This window comes from Lottia gigantea, assembly GCF_000327385.1.
Source record: "Lottia gigantea unplaced genomic scaffold LOTGIsca_32, whole genome shotgun sequence".
In the NCBI taxonomy this organism is placed as follows: domain Eukaryota; kingdom Metazoa; phylum Mollusca; class Gastropoda; family Lottiidae; genus Lottia; species Lottia gigantea.
Genome location: NW_008709073.1, coordinates 2,275,011 through 2,295,150, shown reverse-complemented (window position 1 = coordinate 2,295,150; position 20,140 = coordinate 2,275,011). Strand labels below are relative to the sequence as shown.

Here is a 20,140-nt window from a genome sequence, read left to right as displayed (position 1 = left end):
CATATCCTTGAACTTGCGTAATATCAATAATATATTTACCAGTTCATATCCTTAACCTCGCGTTATATATCGGTTCATATCCTTTAACTTTCGTAATGTGTATATTATAATTTATCGGTTCATATCCTTGAACTTGCGTAATGTTTATATTATAATTAACCAGTTCACATCCTTTACACTTGCGTTATTTACCGGTCCATATCCTTTAAGTTTCGTAATGTTTATATTATAATTTATCGGTTCATATCCTTGAACTTGCGTAATGTTTATATTATAATTAACCAGATCATATCCTTTACACTTGCGTTATTTACCGGTTCATATCCTTGAACTTGCGTAATGTTTATATTATAATTTATCGGTTTATATCCTTGAACTTGCTTAATGTTTATATTATAATTTACCAGTTCATATTAAACTCGCGTGATGTTTATATTATGTTTACCGGATCATATCCTTTAACTTGCGTAATGTTTATATTATAATTCACCGGTTCATATAGTAAAACTTGTGCAATGTTAATGATATATTTACCAGTTCATATCCTTAACCTTGCGTTATATACCGGTTCATATCCTTTAACTTTCGTAATGTTTATATTATAATTTATCGGTTCATATCCTTAAACTTGCGTAATGTTTATATTATTATTGACTGGTTAATATCCTTAAACTCACATAATGTTTATCTCTTTTACCAGTTCATATTCTTTAACCCACATAATGTTTATATAAATTACCAGTCCATATTCTTTAACCCACATTATGTTTATATAAATTACCAGTCCATATAAACTCTGATGCTTTATAGACCAGTCGATACCTTTTCACATCATCATATAATATTGAAGTACGTGTACGCGATACAAAACTGTATGTCTGTAAATACAACTCTCGTGGATTCTATACTCTATCTATCTCACAATGCAACCCTCCAGAATCACTTTTCAACATCGTTTTTACAAATTGCAATCAATCCCATTACACCACAGCTGTAACTGCAGAGACGGCTTATTACACGAGACTCTTGAAGTTTTCAGGAAACCTTTTGAGACATCAAAAGCTCGGCGTTCAATCGAACCCCGTATTTTGGTGAAATTGTTGCACCTTCAGACATTTCCAAACGATGGTCAGCTGCTGGAGTGAATCGAAATTTTTTAAGAAGTACTGCTATGGTCATTTTTATTTCAAGAACAGCAAATCTCAACCCAGCACACATTCTTGGTCCTGCTCCAAACGGGCACCAAGCACATGGGTGTAGCTTAGCTGAATTTTCTGGAGAGAATCTAGAAAAAAAAGCGAAACATATTTTAGTGTAGTCAAAATATTTACCATTGAAATTATGAAGCTAAATTTCAGTTATTTATATTATTATTTTGACTGAAAATTCGGTACATTCGTTTCTTATTCAAAAGTAATTACCATGGAAGGTCATACAAAACATAGTGTAACAAATAAGGACAGATAGCAGTGAGCTATTTTATGGCTTTCACGTTGTTATTGGTAGAACTGCTTAAGTCTTTATCATCGAAGGTCAGAATGAGACAATATTTACCTTTCTGGATTGAAGAGTTCCATATCACCCTCTCCCCACACATCGTTATCTCTATGAAGTGACCATAAATCTGCCTGTATAACCATTCCTTTTGGTATAGTTAATCCGTTTACTACACACGTTTCCATACATTTTCTTGCCACAATCCTACAAAGCAAAGTACAAATTTGTATATGACATTGGTTTTACTTATTTGTGATTCTGGTCCTAGAAAAATTCATGAATTGCTCCGTAATTGTTGTGTAACTTCTTAATATCCCCAATAATCAGTGGCGTTTCAATGAATCTTTAAGTTCAGGATCAAGGAAAGGGCCTCGAGATGGTCAAAGCACCAGTCTTTTCAGAACTCAATGATCAAAAAATTAAAGACGAAAAGGAGACTGGAGGTGAGGCAAAGGCGGGCCATCCTCAATTTGAGGAGCGGTCGTCTCTTGGCCTTCTAGAAACGACACAAATCAGTATGAATTACATACATACTTACACACTCGCTAAAGGATATTTTCGCAATGTTTCTTTGACAACCCAGTCTAGGTATTTCAGATATCGCACATTTTCATAGGAAGGTTGATCGTCCTGAAATATACACGTATTGTTGAGGTGAACAACACCCTGTGTGGCACAGGAAACTTGCCTATGATAATTCATGATATGTTTAGCTTTTGGACGATTTTTGCGAAAGCGATTTCATTCTCTAATGCTGTAACGTAGTGGAAGCAAATGAACCAAACGAGAAAAGTGTCTCACTTTTGAAATTACGACCAAACCAAGTGTCAAGAAACCCTTTTTAAAACTTAGATTGCGCTACGGCCTTGCTCTCAAGATTCGAACTGAATATATCATTCATTTCAAAACGAACAATGTAATTAGAATAGTGTTAAATACATCTGTACAAGTGCGAGTCCTCGAACTGTCCAATGACATATAAAATATACATTAATAAATTTACCTCTTTGGGGTAATGCTGAATAATCTCTGTTCTTAGTTTATCTTGTATGTCTGGATTATTAGCCAGTTCGTGAAATATATAGGACAGTGATGTACTGGTTGTTTCATACCCAGCTAATAGAAATAACAACATCTGCTGAACGATCTCCTAGAATTAAACCAAATCCGATTAAAATGCAGAACTATTCTTTAGTGTCTAATACTAAACTGGTCATTCATGAATTTAGACCAGATTGTGCGAGTGCCACTCAGACACTCTCAGATTCTTCCGACCAGCTTTCTTGCAAAACGCCGCCGGTGTCTATTGGAATTCTAATGAGGAACCTTGACAAATTCAAAGACCCTTGATTGCTGATTACTATATAATTATGATGTAGAAGATTGACTTGATAATTACCTGGTCTGACAAGTTTTTACCATTTATATTGAACATTGGGTCGTTGATATTGTTTATTCGAGCATTTATCAATAACTGTACCAGGTCATTTTTTCTGCTCTGTAATTGAATGGAAATAAAGAAATTAATGCCTTAGTTGAAATATCAAAAGCAATTGGAGTTCTGCTTAATACAATACTGACATTGAGAGACTAGTTATTCGCCAAGTTGCGTAGAAATAAATCATTGACCGATTTCATCACAATTATCGTCAAGAATACAGGTTAGGGCTAGCAATGTCGTCCATTGGGAACATCAAACAATGTTGCTGTTGAAAGATGCAATTTCCTAGAGACCAAGAGCTCTTTACTTGAAATGCATATAAATGTATATTTCTATAGGTCTCTACTCATACAGTTGACCTGTGTCAACTTAATATTCCTCACCAGAACAGCGTAGACCTCACCTCTGTATCCGCCTTTCTAAACATTATGACGCATTCCAACTTCTCCTCCAGCCAAAATACAGGATTGAATTTTATATAATGGAGGAAATTATAAATTCGTATCCATAATCCATGAAGAGTCGGCATTATAACTGAAATGTAAAATTACAAATCGGCAATTGTCATACACCGCAAAGATCAACAGTTGCATAAGCAATTCAATGATAGCTGACACCGGAAAAGACCATTGGATACCTAATTTACCTGTTTTGAAACGAGGAAGTCAACAGCTCAAAGTATGCTTGTCACCACACCGTCCCTGCAGTAGATGCATCATTCATTGCTATAAAATTAAATGATTAAAAGCTATGAAAATCTCATGAGGCTATTAAGATCTCAATCTTTCTGGTTTCTGAATAAGTTTTTCAATTGAATTAAGAAAAGAAGAAGCTTACATCCACAAAGATACAGCAGTGGTTGTTTGGTTGTATCTTCTATTACTCCACGACAGTGAGTTAAAAATGGTTCTTTATCGTCATTAACAGCTTGAGAATCCAAACCAAAAGCACAATGAACTATAGCGTCTAATGTTAATCTTTGAAATAAACTGAAACGAAAGGAATGATGATATCACTACCGTTAATCTGATGTTGGTTACGTTCCAGAGTTTTTCAATAATTAATACGTTTTATGGATTTATCGTCATATACAGGGATTCTGTTCTGTTGTACAGTTAAGACACCAGGTTCACTGATGAACATATAAATATACCCTTATTTGGTATTTGCAAAAAATGGGCCATTGATTTTCATGTTCATTCTAAGAGAAACTGAGTCTGAATTTTATGTTTACCATAAAAAATCCACCGATTTCCCTTTGCATTCTGTTATAGTATTCAATAAACCATCAATCGTTTTATTTATCTCAGGCGTCATCTATACAAATATAAGACAATTATTGAAAAACGAACGAAAGTTTGCAAGTCAAGATGACATGTACATTGACATCTTTGTTGAGTTCATTTTAAAGATTAAAATTCAGTTAAATGATTACAATATTATTCCGTGGATGCCAACCTAAAACTTGAACGCCTATTAAAAAGCTAATATGGCCCGATATGCTCGATGTTCAGTGCATCTACAAGTTGTTTGTTTATCAGACAATATTCATTGATTTTCACGTGATAAGTTAGTACATGGACTTACTAATCATATACTATGATATAAAGACGTTATGTTTGGCAATTTCTTAAGGGCCTGCTCGGATATCCCCGTGGCGTTCACTGGAAGCCTGCCCCCCAGTTAGGTAGGTGTATTCTAGGGTCTACGATCAATGGTGTCTTTAAAATCAGTATTGCTTTACTGTTATCGTGTCACTGGCACTCTGTTGGAAGGGATGGTAGCAGATAGTAAGCCGGTCAGTATTGTAAAATATTGCAACGGAAGGCAAACAATTAGGACATCAATAATCAGTAAAACAAACCTCTCTCATTTTCTTGGAGCTAAAGGCAGGACTAACAACCGATCTTAGTCTTCTCCATCTATCACCCATAGCAAAAAACATATGGACTCGTTCGTCTTTCTCGGGATCTGCTTGTACGGGCCACACCTGTAATGATGTACCAAAGAAATGGTCAACTGTGCGTCACTAGTCTGTGATACCCGCTTTAGCTGTCCGCGTTTAATTGAGGCAAGATTGAGATGACCGTAGCATTTGACAGCATGAGAATCAAACGTGGAGTTTATCTACAATAGCGAGAGTGACAACAATGAATGTTGATTTGAAATATGTTGCAGATTGTCCAAATTGTCCAATTGTGCGCAAAATCTTTAACAAATTTTCCACATCAAAATACAAAATAGTTTCATAAACTTGTCAACTACTATTCTGAGACACCTCATTATACCAAAACACTGATTCTTAGTCCTTGAAACAAAGATTAACTTTATCTGTTACAAAACAGTATACAGTCGATCACCCAAGATGACATAAGGGTCAAGGCACAACCCAACATTTGTGAGCAAAGCGACACCAATTTGAATTTGAGTAAAGGCAACAAGGGTTCAAATACTTCTTAAAATAAGTTGCAAAACATACCTTTCGAGCATGAAAACGTTGGAATTGTTTGACAAAAACTTCTTGGATAAAATCTGGATCAGATGTAACTAATATAGGAGAAGGTCCTTCAAAGTATCTGAAAAATAGCATTATGGATTAAACTTGGGGAACTTGTATTGGTTAAAGAACGACACTATAAAAGAGGATATACCGTTTTGAAATTGATTTCTTACCAGTTTAAAAGGGTGCGATTCTTAGCTTATTTTTAACATTACAAAATCTCAAACACATTGCAATTTAGATGTTTACAATGTAGGCCTAACAACATTACGCATATACTTGATAAAAAAAAAAAATCAGATAATTCAGAAAAATATTGTTACCCGAATATCTTGCCATACATTTTATTCCAAATCTGGTAGATATCATGAAATCCCTAAAACGAAAACAATATTTACTGTACGTCATTAATCTAAATTAGCAGACGGCTGTTGCAAACGAACATGCGCACTGTTTTGGAACACAGATTCCACTATGCAACTGGGTTTATCAACTCGAAATACCTTTAGTGTTCCACATAGCTAAAAATGATTAAAAGGATTGTAAAGAAGTTTTAACTAATTTTGAAGGGTCTAATGTGATAAAGCAAATTTTTAGATTGGTGACGTCATCAAAACCTACTTTTAGTAGAATTGCAATAACCACAGACATCTGATTGAAAATTGGAATGGACAAATTGATTCTATCAGTATCCCCAAAGCTCTTTACAATCCCTTTAACATTGTTTTGGATGTTAAGGAACCACTCTCCTAAGAAGGAAGTACAGCCACAGAGGTGGCAAAATCTAGGTTGCATGACTGTGTTTGTTTCACTATCGAAAACACACCATATTATTCTCAACCTTCACCTCCAAGATAACCTTTGATAATTTTTAACGAAATTGTTTACAAAACAATGTACAAAGCAAACTTACCTTCTTACCCCATAAATCTAATAAATTTCCAAATAGAAAGTTAGGAGATGGTCCTGGAATACCAAGTTCTTGAAATATTCTCTGTCCTTTCTTCCGATCTCTGAAAAACATTTTCTCCAAATGTTGGATTGTAAAGTAATTTTACAACCAGTAAACCTTTCGAAGGAGGCGTTATCAGATGTCACCTTGACGGTACAATATAATGACACAAAAAAATTATTGCAAGTTGTATTATACTTATGGTCATTATCATATTTTTTCAGAGAGAAATCCTACGCATACTATTGCAATTGCATGTAATGCTGTCTAATGACTATCAATATTCGTGATGATCAGATACATTTTCACTAAATTTCAGCTTTAAGGATCAGTGCATTTTTTGGTGTACTTGTAGATGAGAAGGCAAGGATGATGTCGCAGCTACCAGCAGGCCCGTAGCCAGCCTTGGTGGTTCCGGGGGGTGGGTATAAATACTATATCCAGAGAGGCCATGGTGTATATTATATGTATTTGGTTCCAGTAATGGATGGTCGGATGGTCGGTTGTCAAAATCCCCCCCCCCCCCCCCCCCAAGGATAGCAAATATAAAGATGAATATTTTCATGTTCCCAAGAATTTGATACCAAATATCAGCTGACATCATAGGCAACCCGATCTCTCTGAATGGGATATCAAAATGACAGTCCCGTCACAAAATGGCAATAGGTGTCAAGGTTTACCTTGCGAGTGAGAATGGTAGCAATATTCTTCATTGCAATGGAGGGCAAAACTTTAGACTTGCATACAAGAAAGTCAGTGTGGTTACACTGACAAAATCATGGTATTGATCGTCTTCAATAGCCCAATATGGTGCAGAACAGTACAGCGTAAAATATATCAATCGAGTTCATTTCAACTGAAATACTCTAGACATTCGTACAACAAACAAACAAACTGTTACGTGAATTCAAAATATTGATACTTACAAATAAAAGCGTACAAATAGGACCAGTATAAAACTGCAAAGAAAAACCGTAATGAACATCTTTTCTAGTGTATTCCAAGTTTATCTTTTAAACTCAGTGTTTGCCACTAACGAACTATTCAAACATTGATAGTGCACTAATTGTGTCATATAATGATTGAAAAAGATGAAAAGGTGATAATGATAATTGATTATGATTTCGTTGTTAAATATCAGTCGTTATCAAAATTTTGATATCATTATCATTTTGGGGTTATCATATGACCTTAAGACGTTTATGACCTTATGACGTGTGTTGATCAAATCGAAATATGGGAAGAATTCTAGGCCGGCGCTAAAGTACGAAATGATCGTCGGTAGTTAATCCTAAAAACTCCGCTCTATTTTAAAGATGCATATTTGGTGCTGCCTACTGTTTTGCGATCTCCAACTGCGAAGCTTTCTCTTTATGCGCATATCTGCCCAGTTCTGTGAAGCCTACTAACTGGATTTTTCCTGATCTTGCAGCAATTTGATTGGACTGTACAATATCGAATACAATCAGAGTTCTCGATAGAAAGTTTATATATAAACAATAAGCCATAATGTTTACAATCTTCCTATGAAGAGCTCTGATTGGCTATATTCGCTACATACCGTGATAAAAGAATAGTGACTATTGTAGTGAAGGTATAAGACGAAGTTTTAAGATTAAGTGTTTGGAATTGACAACTTAAAAGCTGTTTAACGTACTTCGTATAAGTTGAAATTCAAATTAGACAGACTTTCCCGGATTATTCTGGAGTGTGAATGAAGCTATTGACATCTAAAGTCAACACAAGGTGAACAGAAACGTGAATCGACAAACACATCTTTATTATTTGCTTATGCAGATATTTAGCAATGTTGAGTTTAACTAGGTTACTAGAATTGTATGTTATTACGTTATGAAAAGGCATTAAATTGGAGACAGGCCATCGAAAAACATGTCTCAAAACTGCGACAGACATTTATTGTGTATTGTATTGTAAAATATTAATATTAATCACTTTTAGTTCGTAGAATTTTGTTAAGAAAAATAATAAAGAAAGAAAAAACTCTTTTTTAAGGATAGCAATTTTCGTTCACAACTCAGTTTGGCAGTAAGTTCATTTATGCTTCGAAATTTGAGAATCCAAATACATGTGTGTACCGAATTATCCGCGTTTGAAAGTTACCTTGACGACTTGATGACTCCCCCATAGTAGGCCTATATAGAAAACACACATATATATGTACAGAAAAAACAGTGAAATTTCTGGTTTGAGGTATATTTGAAGGAATTGTGCTTTTTCCGTTTACATAATATATTCAAGACCTAAATCATCTCCCGAAAGTGGCAAACCTAATTCTTTCAGAAAAGTCAGGTAGGCATGGGAAAGGTTTTGAATTCACCAAAAACCTAGTCACTGTAGGCTACTATTGTGTTTGAACCGATAAAACATAATTGTGTCATGGATTTTATTGAACTTAATGACTTGTACGTGATAAAGTGCAGAAATTTAAAGTAGGCCTACTATATCAGAAGACAGTAGGCCTCTTGTGAACTCTTTCAAAAAATGTCGAATTTAACACATTTTTTGTTTCCCCTTCGTCCTAAATTTTTGAGAAAAACATTCTTACTTTTTAATGTTTGATCCTTATTGAAATTTCTGGACTAAACAAAAAACAAAAACAGCGACAAAAACTGCCGCATTTTTTGAAGCTGTAGAATGCATATAGGGCATGAATCACAACTATCACATGGTTCATACTAAGAATGACATCGATATAACGAATTCCTCACCTGACTTACATTCGATTTATTATGTACGGAACAGATAGAGCTGATTGGGTCAGTAAACTTTTGGGATCTGTGCTATCAATGACGTCATATTAATTATGTATACAATGATAAACGCATGATTATGTATGATTCGATGTAAATAATGATAAGACAGAATTTAAATTTTTTAATGAAAACTGGTCTAATTCAATTTATGTTTTTCCGGTTTCCTCTTATCAGAGATACAGGTCCGAAAACAGACATGAAAAAAGCGTCTAGTCGTTCGGATAAGACAAAAAACCAAAACCCCGTGTGCTGCAGGCTTAAGTAACAACATTTTCAAGATGTAAGAGCTACATTACAGATTTACAAGAATTTTTGTTTTAGTGCTAATTAATATAAATTTCCATTAAAGAGATAGTAAAGAGGTTTTCTAAAATTTGTATGTGTATCCGGGACACTGATAGCATCAATTTTCATCATTCCAATTTTCAATCAGACGTCTGTGGTTCGTGCAATTCCACTTGAACTTGAAGTGTTTTATGACGGCACTAATCACACAATATGCTGTACGTACTACATAAGGACTTGATGACGTCATAAAACGTTTATATTTAGTGGAATTGCAAAAACAACAGACGTCTGATTGAAAATTGGAATAAGTCAAAGTGCCCCGGATACACATCAAACATTTCTAAAACCTCTTTACAATCCCTTTACCTCGACCAACTGTGTAGCGTTGTTTATATTGTAATATTCTTTATTGAATAAGTAAGATGTCATGGTCTTTGAGTATTACCGCACAGTGGGGTGTTAGTATTTATCTATAATTTCAACTGTCTATTGTTATATCTTACATCGCCTTTGATACCCAATGTGCACATGACAGAGACGACATTCTTTGTTAACACACAGTCGGTATATACTTATCAATAACTTTAGGGGAAGGATTTGTTCAATCTTACCTCAGGTAATCTCCCCTTTTGGTTTAGACTCGGAGTTATATTTATTGTTTAGTATTCAGTGTTAGTTAAGTTATTGGATGTAAATAAAGTGTTTGTTAATATTGTAAGCGTTAGTATCAATTGAAGGAAATGTCTGTATCCAGTTTCTTACAAATGATTATACAGTTTGTAAGAATAATCTACTTTGCAGTTTGCAAGAAGAACCCAACAGAAAACCATGCCAAAAGCAGCTTGTGTTCAGTTCAGAAAGAAGCAGCTTGTTTACAACTGTACCAATCAAAATGACTAGAAATAACGCTTTGTACACGGATTTAAACTCGTGTTAATATTATGGATCAGATGTTTCAGAAAATAGACAAAAACTATTCACTTCAGAAAAATAATCATAACATCAGTATTATTGAATAGATTTTTCAACATTTCTCACATATATCTTTGATCAGTGATATTAACGACACTTATTTCCGCGCAATTATTAACTTCCGGTTCGGTTCAGTTGTGTGGCTCGCATTAACCAAAACCCAAAGCACAATCGTATCTGGCGGTGAGGTTTTTATTTTTGGTGTGGCGTTCAATATCTCCTTGTCCAGTTGGTGACACATAATTATAGAAATCCCCCGTTCCGCCATCTTTTATCAAAATCAACTTCAATTTCAAGATTAAGTTGAAATACTTCATTTCCATTTGCGCAGCCATATTTCAGATAAGCGCCACCACATACAGACTTTATAAGGGCTATATTCTTATATTCTTTCGAGGTAGAGACAAAAGTTTCAATTTATCACCACAACCTCACAATTCACATTAGTCCATCCACTATAGTTCAATTACACCCATCAAGAGTTTATAGTTCTAATGTAGAATTAACATAACGATCCAAGGCCCCGTTCACAGCTCTCATTATATAAGCAGTAGATATAGCCCCACCAAACATAAATGGTACAGCTATTAATGATAACCAAAACAACATTCCAACACCAGATAATCCATGTCCACTGAAATGACAAGATATTACATTCTAAGCACAGAAACCTGCCACTTGACGTGCAAAATTTCTCTGTAGCTTTATCATCCAGGACTATATCGGTCATGAGCGCCACGAAAATGATCGACAGATGTTTTTCATGAGATATTGAATAAATAACGACAAATAATAATAGAAATAATCTAACAAGGATTTGCAAAAAGTTTCTGTAGGAAAGTTACCAAGATCAATGTTATATAATAACTTCATTCATTAATGGTAGCTCTTTGCCACCGTGTAACAATCTACCAGTTTCGTATTGTTGCCTATTCGGAATGTATCTGAATAACCAGTAACCAAAATCTATATTCTTCTATAATTGGCATTAACTTCAGTTTATGACGTAAAAATATTATATTACCTTGTACAACCAGACGCAAATCTAGCCCCAAAGACAATCAGGAATCCACCAACTAGAGCCTCGAACACACCCACACCTTGAACATCATTGAAAGAGTTTGATGACATAGAAGAAACAAGACCTCCTACAACGGCACCAATAACGTAGATAACCTTTAAATAGAAAAAAACGGTGATTAAATGGGTAGATGACAAGTTAACGTTCGCTTTCAGCGGATGCTGATATCGCAAACTTGGTAGTTGTTGGTAGTCGTAGTAGTTGGTAGTTGGATTGGTTCAAATTAGATGATTCTGTGTTGTTGGTTTGGTTGTTGATTCTTCGTTAGATCTGGTCGGGTCGAATGACATTTATCCATACCGCCTTATACCTCGGGAGACTTAGCTTTGCTATCGTACAATCCAATCAAATTGCTGCATTCACAAACTTCTGAGATACAAGGTGGCGAATGCCGTCAAGGTTTTAGACGCAGTTAGCAATATCTATACAGTAAATACAGTAATCTGATTAGTTATCACAACTAAATGTAAAACATGTTTTAATGATCAGATGTCTGAACACTAAAAGACATACCAATCGACTGGAATAAAGAGGATATGTACGAGAGACATGAAATTATGCCAGTACTAAAATCATCAGACCGATCGTACCTGCCACCAATTGTCCATTCCACTTTGTCGCTCAGCTAAATATGGGAATTTGTCCTTCAAATAAGGAGTTCTAACCCATTGTGAAACAAGTGTTACGTAACTACTACTTCCACCAATCGTATCACCTAATACTAAAACAACCGGAAGTTGCAATAAACCAATCAAACAACCTAAAACAGAACGAAATATTAACATGAACATAATCGGTCTAAATATTTTTTTTTTATACAAGGACTGCTCATAATGTGACTATTTGCATACATTTTGCATAAGGTCCATGTTTTTGATTTCCCATTGCCTATTTCTGATTCTGTGTACTTACCGCCTACAAATGGTGGCCAGGCTCTTGTTTCAAATATATTGGATTTTTGAAGTTCTGGTTTCTGAAATGAGATTTGATAATCATCGTAAGTTATGTTAAATAAATGTCCACTGAATATAATCGCAAACTCAATAACATAATGTTAGCTGAATGTGATGCAAAAGTGAACCGTATAAAGCTGCCAATAGACGAGCTACTGTCTCTGGTTCAGGATTATCGATACAGTAGAAAATAGTAAGACGTAAAATAGGTACTATTTTCTACTGTATCGATAATACCTTACTTCGTCAATTGCAACTGAACTCCATTTTATACGCCCACACATTAATGTGGGCGTATATAGTCGTCGCCCCTGTCTGTCTGTCTGTCTGTCCACAATTGTTTGTGGACACGATAGAGAGCTGGTTTCTTGATGGATTTTGACGAAACTCGGTTTGAGTGTTTGTAATCACCCAAGATAAACCCTATTAAAAATCAGACAAATTGAAAAATATTTACTATGAGTTATTGCCCTTATTCTTGAATTGTTTGTGGACACGATAGAGAGCTGGTTTATTGATGGATTTTGACGAAACTTGGTGTGAGTGTTTGTAATCAACCAAGGATGAACCCTATTGAAAATCAGACGAATCGAAAATATTTACTATGAGTTATTGCCCTTGTTCTTGAATTGTAAGCTGTAAACAAACCCATGAAATATGAAAATTTCACTCTCAGAAACATTAATTTACTGATAACTCTTGTCAAATTAGCTGCCATTACAAATGTGGGCTATTTTTATAATAAGACTCACTTCTAAATCCTGGGTGAAAGGTATATAAACTTCTAGTAAAACCACGACCACTGTAAGGAATCCTGCTAGAGGTAGAGCAAATAATATGTAAGGCCTCTTGAGGGTATGATGGACTCTATAATGAAAGAAAATACATTTTAATGGTAAAATAATGTTAATTATTAGTAGGCATTACTGTTGGCACGAAATATTGATGAATCGATGTATCGCGATACAACATGCCACAATACGCATCGCGAGGTCATGGATCAATACTTGACGATACGGTACCCTTCATTCCAGAAAAAAAAGTAAGGATCATTATCCCATATCGCGATATGTCTCGTATCGTGACCCTTGTATCGCAATGCGTATCGTATCGTGGCATGTTTGGCGACACCAAGCACTAGTATTTATAATTCATTGCCAGGATGGTTTGGATTGTAAAACTACTATTTTTCTATAGCAATTGTGGAATCACCAAATATATATTGACAACTGCAAGATTGTGGGAGAAATAGAGTAACCCCTAACGATAAAATATTTTTTTTAGATCACGCGCTTGTCGATAACCATTTCAAATACCGACCATTTCGAATATTTATTATGTGGTGGCATTCAGACATAAGTGGTATGTTTTATAGAAGCGAGATTTTACTTACTGGAGTGACTGATACGACACTTTTGGTTGTGTAAAGTTTTGAATATGCTGGGCTACCATGCCATATATTAAAGCAGCTAAAAGAGCACCCATCAATGTAAATACTGAAATAACAATTTTCATATGAAATAGAGACGCAAACACATTTATATGACCGTGTTCGTGGATAAAAAATGTATGACGATGTTTTGAACAAATGTATGATCATGAAGAAGGGATCGTAGCAATCGGTTCCGTTAATGAAGAGTTGGATATAAAGCTACAAGATGTCAAACAGGACGACAGATTTTCATTCTAAACTGTCACACGGATATCAAGTTTTATCAACAGGAGAAAAAAGTAACAACTATTTAGACTTCTATGTAATAATTGAATCACTCGACTATATAAAATCACAACCTATGAATGATCTACGGTTGTCAAATGTAGCCAATATGAATGATTAGTTAACCTAAAAATAATGATGTCTACATTTCATACATTTTACAGAAAATTATATCGCAATACTGGTATACTAGCTTTCTAACACTTCAATTGTTTTTGTGGCTGCAATGAAAAAAATAGCTTACTTGCATTTGGACACCAAGCTCCAACCTGAGTCAGTACCATTCCTGGACACTGTAATGTAAATTTACAGTGAGCTTTATGATATCTTTGTTTATTTTACTGTCAAATCTTTCGCTCACAGCCAGAGACGGCGCAAGAATCTCAAGACTGGGGGGTACAAATAGGGATAGAGTGACTTACATTGGGGACTTCACAATGAATTCACATGGTAGGCCAACAGCTAGAAGCGTTTGAAATTTTATGTTTTCACCAAAAAAAACTGCATTTTCAATGTGTCCAATATATGTACATTAAAAACTAAACAAATGCAAATGATACTACTCGAGTTTCGTAATGCCCTAAACCCATTGGTAACGATGTTATTCACGAAAAACAAAAATGGGTCAGGATATTTCTATATCCCTCCGAGGAAATATTTAACATTTCCAAGCCCATAATTCGTACAAGCAAATCTTTGAATGGAAATGGTGGTACGGATTTCTCAACTTACCGATCCAGACAATGTCATTCCGATACCGAGTATGAAAGGACCAAGCGTTGACGTCAGCAATCCTTTCTCAGAAACAGTTTTGAAGAATTGTTCACTGGCTTTTTTAAATTTTTCACTTGTTCGACTACAAACTGACAGTAAATTCAAACAAACTTGTCCTAGAGATAAAAAAATATAAGAATAGATGTCAGATACATTGAACTGCGTATACCGAGTATTTGGTAAAGTTCGACCATCGTTCTGCAACAAACTATATATTATAACGGCGTTGAATGTAGGTCACGTTTGTCGGTGCTATTATTCAATCTTCTCCGTGGTTATAATGTGATATCGACCAGGACAAGATAGCTGAAGAACAGATCGTAGCATCTGTTTTATGGTCTAATTAGTGGAATCGAACCCATGACACCAAATTATTTAGTAAACTAAATGCAATAATTTTATATACCTGTAGCAACAGCTGCTAGAAACATTTTTAACATGATCCATTTTTCAAATACCATCTGTTCTCTTATAGACATTGGTTCAAATACTGAAAATATAGCAAGCGTGTAGGGCAGGCTTGTGCAACCTTTCCGCAACGGCGGGCCACATTTGGGGGATGCGAGTAGGACATGGGCCACGAACCAACCATAAATGAATCATGGAATTAACAATGAGAAACATGCAATTTTTTTCAAGTCATTTATTCAATATCGTATTTCAATGTGCATTGCAAATAGCAGACATATTTGACATAAAATCACTGTTTTACACAGTGCAGACCTTGTTAACGATTTGATTGGTTAGATTCACAGAGCTGATATAGCGGTTTTCGATATCAGAATAGGCAGTGATAATCTGCGAGCCACATCGACAGTGACAAGAGCAAAGAAGCATTTGCGGGCCGCATTTCCTTCAAATTGTACATGAAGTTGCGGGCCACATGAAATCATCTTGCAGTTGGCCCGCGGGCCGTAGGTTGCACAGGCCTGGTGTAGGGTATAAAATAGATTGAAAGTTGCCTGTCTACTATGTGAAGCCTTGGGCTTTGAGCCTTGCTCGGAAATGTGGAAAAGAATTTATCTCACAGGCAATATATTACAGAAATAACCAACTACTCTCGACAACGATGATCTGAACAAATTGTTCATCACAACGTATGAAGTCAAATTATGAAATTATAGTCCAAAGATTCTACACACCGACTGGTTACATACTCTGAAAACGATTAAGCCTTTGATTGGTTAAATTTTTCATTAACCTAAAACTCATTGCACATGGCTATATTTAAAGATAATAGAGGGAAAATGGAGAAATTTATAGAAGAATATACTTTTACATCTTTAATAGATCTATATTTAAAATGACAATAGCCTAAGAATGCTCTACATTACCTCGTGATTTTTCAGCAGCGAATCCGAAAACAACACCACACAAAAGCGCTACGACAAGCTTTGCAACAATGCTTAAAATAGATTCCGCATCTTCTTTCAACCCTGGATTGACATCTTCGGTACTGACATCGTAACTCTGTTGTTTTAAATTTATTCTCTTCATTTCAGGATCTGGCATTCTGAAACGAAATAATTGGCATTTGAATAAAATGACAATCTGAATTGCTCGTAATAACAGAAAACTGTGCTTACCAAAATAATAGATTTCGTTTAAGGGACAGTCTGTTTTTTTTTTTCAGTAGAAAGGGGAAGTTTAGGGAAAGTTAGGAGCTCAAATGAAAGTAAACCATAGACTGTAAAGAAATGTGCCTTTAACCTTCACTGAAAGTTTTAACTATATAAGTATCTTGCAGTTAATTTTAGAACGCTAAAACTATTTAAAAAGGTTTTCGTAAAACCTTTTAAATCTCTATGTTTTGATCGGAAAATTAATGTGCAGATTTTAGTCAAATTAACTCCAAATTATAGACAAATATGTCACCTACTTATTCTGAAAGTTTACTCTAAACTGCACAATTAACAATTAGTACACTATGTTTTGGATGACACATTTAAGTAACTAGCTGTTAAGAAATATTTTAAAGTATAATTTTGCATACTACCCTTCAAATTCGGATAATTCTGGACTCACGTGGAATTGCAGGCTCAAATTTCGACGGTGAGCTGTAAACACTACTACTCATTGGCCTAGCTAAAAAAAAATCCGTTTCTGAGATTAAGGTTGGATTTGTAGAAAAATGACGCATCTGTACCTTTAAGTTTAGTGTTCGACATCTGTCGAAAGTTAGTAACAGGTGCATTAGTAATATTCATCAGAGCCTACTCCATTTATGTTGCGTTTTCAGTTCGCCTGAAAATGACACAGCGTAATTACCCTGTGTTGCTCTATATCAACATGAGCGTATAGTCGGAAACACATTTGCTAGATACATAATCGACACAATTGCTGCCCTGTAATGGAATTTTATAATTTATTTATTTTTTTAAATTAGCTTACTTTATTTGAAAATCTCCCAACTGCATGATAGACACCTTACAAAATCCATGAAACTTTAATTCTGAACCTTGGATTCCACAGTTCTCTTAGAAATGAACGATACTTCGAGCGAATAGCCTATACATGTGAAACAGTATCGATCAGTGGTTATAAAAGACTTTGATAAATAATTTAAAATTATTTCTATTTACAACGGTTCCAAACCAACAAACCGGAAGACGTACACAAGTGCGATAGTCTAGTAATTGCTAGGCCATGGACAAATATTCTATGGTAGAAATGTGTATGAATTCATTTTTTTTCATTAAACATACACCATAATGCTAGGGTATTCAAACTCTTTCTTCCTGTTACCCCTTTCGGAAAATCTTGATCGATTGCATTAACATTTTATATCGGAAATTGTACATACACATTACAATGATAAGTCGCCTAATAGTGATAACGTTTTTACAATATGGTGTACCGGACACTGCTAAGTGGCTAACCTACCGAAGACTGTAGAAAATTCTAATTTCTGATATTTATAACAAACATTAACAATAGATTTTAAAGATGATATAAGGATTACTGTGGCAGGATCTTATATTAAAAAAACATATCAATACTGTCAGATATAACAAAAGCATTAATTTTGCACAAAGATCTAAATAGCAATTTAACTACATTAGCTGCTAATAAATAAAATAAATATGGATTAACTTTTCAGTTAGCTAATTGGAGGATTAGAAAGACTGTTTATAGACTATGACAGTAGCGGCCTCCTTTATTGAGGATTAACGTTTGAGCTGTCTTTTTTGTCTTTGTCTTCAAAGCATCCATTAATTACACCTACGGTATTAATATTATATTGAGAAACATGTTTTCGATTGATATCTGCATTTTCCAATGTTCTGGAGCTCAAGCTACTGCATAAGATGATTCGTGCAAAGAAAAAAAAGGTACATTGGTCAGTGTTTTAATCAGACTGCTATGCTAACTAATAACGTTACGTATATGTTTGCTTATAACTTAGTTACACACCGTGCACAGGGGAACCAAACTAAATCGCCGCCAACGGTCTTTTAGGCGGTCTTTAAACCTTTGTAAACTTGACGTCTGGGTGTCCTGTGTGGCGTACTATGTTCGGATTATTGATACAGTACAAATCAGAAGAAACAGATCGTTTACTTCCTTCTATTGTCTACTGTATACCTTTGTCTTTCCATTACCCTTTCAGATCTTTGATCGATTGCATTACCGCCTCTCCCCATATAAATCTTTACTATTTCGTGATTTCCTCTAAGGTTTTTCCTGCTATCTTTTATCATGTCGGAGAATATATCCTGGCTGAATAGATATATTATTATTATCTAAACGTTGATATTGGACTACAAATCGCCTAATTACCCCCCGTAAATTTCAAAATTATCCTTGACGGTTACAAAATCTATATTGAACAATTAAAGGGAGGGTGTGTACAAATTTCCAGTGTAAATTTTGAAGTATTCATATCGTAATCGTAATGAAGAATTTCTTAAACAAGTATTGCTCGCTCTACTAACAATATTGCAAAAACCGACATTGACAGTACATGTACTGTTGAACATTGGTCAATTCATGAGCTACCACACTCACCCTTTAAGCGGTGAAATCGTCTACTTCTCCTACTTTAAATGACTAAAGGCAAAAGTTTCGGTCATCGACTATTAACCTTTGAGCTTCATTAAACTATTAAAGGTACACGGGATTATCAGTTATATCAGTCAATATCTTTCGTGAGAAATGTTATGGTTGAACTACCAAATATTGTATGCAAATATAGCATAGTAATTTTACATCAAAATTGTAGGCCCTATCAGATTTTTATAAATTATTATTGTGTTGAAAAATACCTATCACAGCTCTGTAACTTATCAAATATCTTATCATTGTTACCCCCCTTCCCCCAAATAATTATGTTGCCCCTGCTCGGACCTGATTCTTAGCATTGCCATCGTAAGAGTTAAAATTGTAAGAGATTCTTAAAGTATATCATACCATTCCGTTTTGCTTTTAGAGTTATAACAAAATTTAACTCATCTTATATTCAGACTGTAGCATAAACAGTCTAATGTTCCTTTCGGCACATCCGTCATCCGGTTAATTTCCATTATTTCATAAAGTAAAAAAAAAAATGACATACCTTTTCACTCTATTTGTTAGTTAGGTTTAATTCTGCACACAATGCAATTGGCCTATTTTCCTTTTAATTCGTTTAATCTAACCATTTAATGCTGTATTTTGTTCGATAATATCAACACACTGGATTAAGTAAAGGCATATTATGTCACTACGCCCTCATGAAATACAAATCGTTAGAATCAAGCTATGCGCTTGTAAACTTTTACATTATTTTTATGTTAAAGGGACAGATGCGCCATTTTGGGGGATTGATTTTAATCTTGAATATATGTAAATAGAAGTACAAGAAATGTACGAAAATCGCATAATTCCTTTAATTAAGAATTTAAATCACTATTTCTATATTTGTCTTTTCTAGGCTATATATGACGAGTCGTCATTTTAACGGATAGGTCTGGACACACATGGATTTGAAGGCTAAAATGTCGAACACTATAACTGATTGGCTTGGCTAAAAAAATCTAAAGTATAATTGGTAAAAAAATGGCCTACCTGTCTCTTTAACACACATTTAATATTATTCACACTATCACATTCACATGTGGATACGTTTTGTAACATACCACATCTCATTATAACTTTGCTATTCTCTATAATTCCCGGTTGGTTAGCAAATTAGTGGCACACGTAGGTTTAA

At 34.8% G+C, this 20,140-nt stretch overlaps 2 protein-coding genes across 2 annotated transcripts; both read right to left on the bottom strand.

Annotated features, from left to right (window-relative positions):
* Positions 1 to 1,035: 1,035 nt before the first annotated feature.
* LOTGIDRAFT_119744 (hypothetical protein) lies at positions 1,036 to 10,282 on the bottom strand (the record flags this gene model as incomplete). Its single annotated transcript, XM_009058076.1, has 13 exons — positions 1,036 to 1,285; positions 1,555 to 1,701; positions 2,036 to 2,127; positions 2,501 to 2,647; positions 2,897 to 3,027; positions 3,291 to 3,353; positions 3,782 to 3,927; positions 4,173 to 4,255; positions 4,803 to 4,912; positions 5,414 to 5,514; positions 5,762 to 5,814; positions 6,352 to 6,430; positions 10,215 to 10,282. 13 exons carry the CDS (start codon positions 10,280 to 10,282, stop codon positions 1,036 to 1,038), a joined length of 1,470 nt encoding a protein of 489 aa, XP_009056324.1.
* A 625-nt stretch (positions 10,283 to 10,907) lies between these two features.
* On the bottom strand, positions 10,908 to 20,076 carry LOTGIDRAFT_162150 (hypothetical protein; the record flags this gene model as incomplete). The annotated part of the gene is made up of 12 exons (XM_009058075.1): positions 10,908 to 11,058; positions 11,449 to 11,600; positions 12,096 to 12,265; positions 12,418 to 12,478; positions 13,211 to 13,325; positions 13,852 to 13,954; positions 14,420 to 14,468; positions 14,908 to 15,065; positions 15,356 to 15,439; positions 16,284 to 16,462; positions 18,535 to 18,665; positions 19,996 to 20,076. The coding sequence occupies 12 exons, from the start codon at positions 20,074 to 20,076 to the stop codon at positions 10,908 to 10,910; spliced, it is 1,434 nt and encodes a 477-aa protein (XP_009056323.1).
* Positions 20,077 to 20,140: the final 64 nt, after the last annotated feature.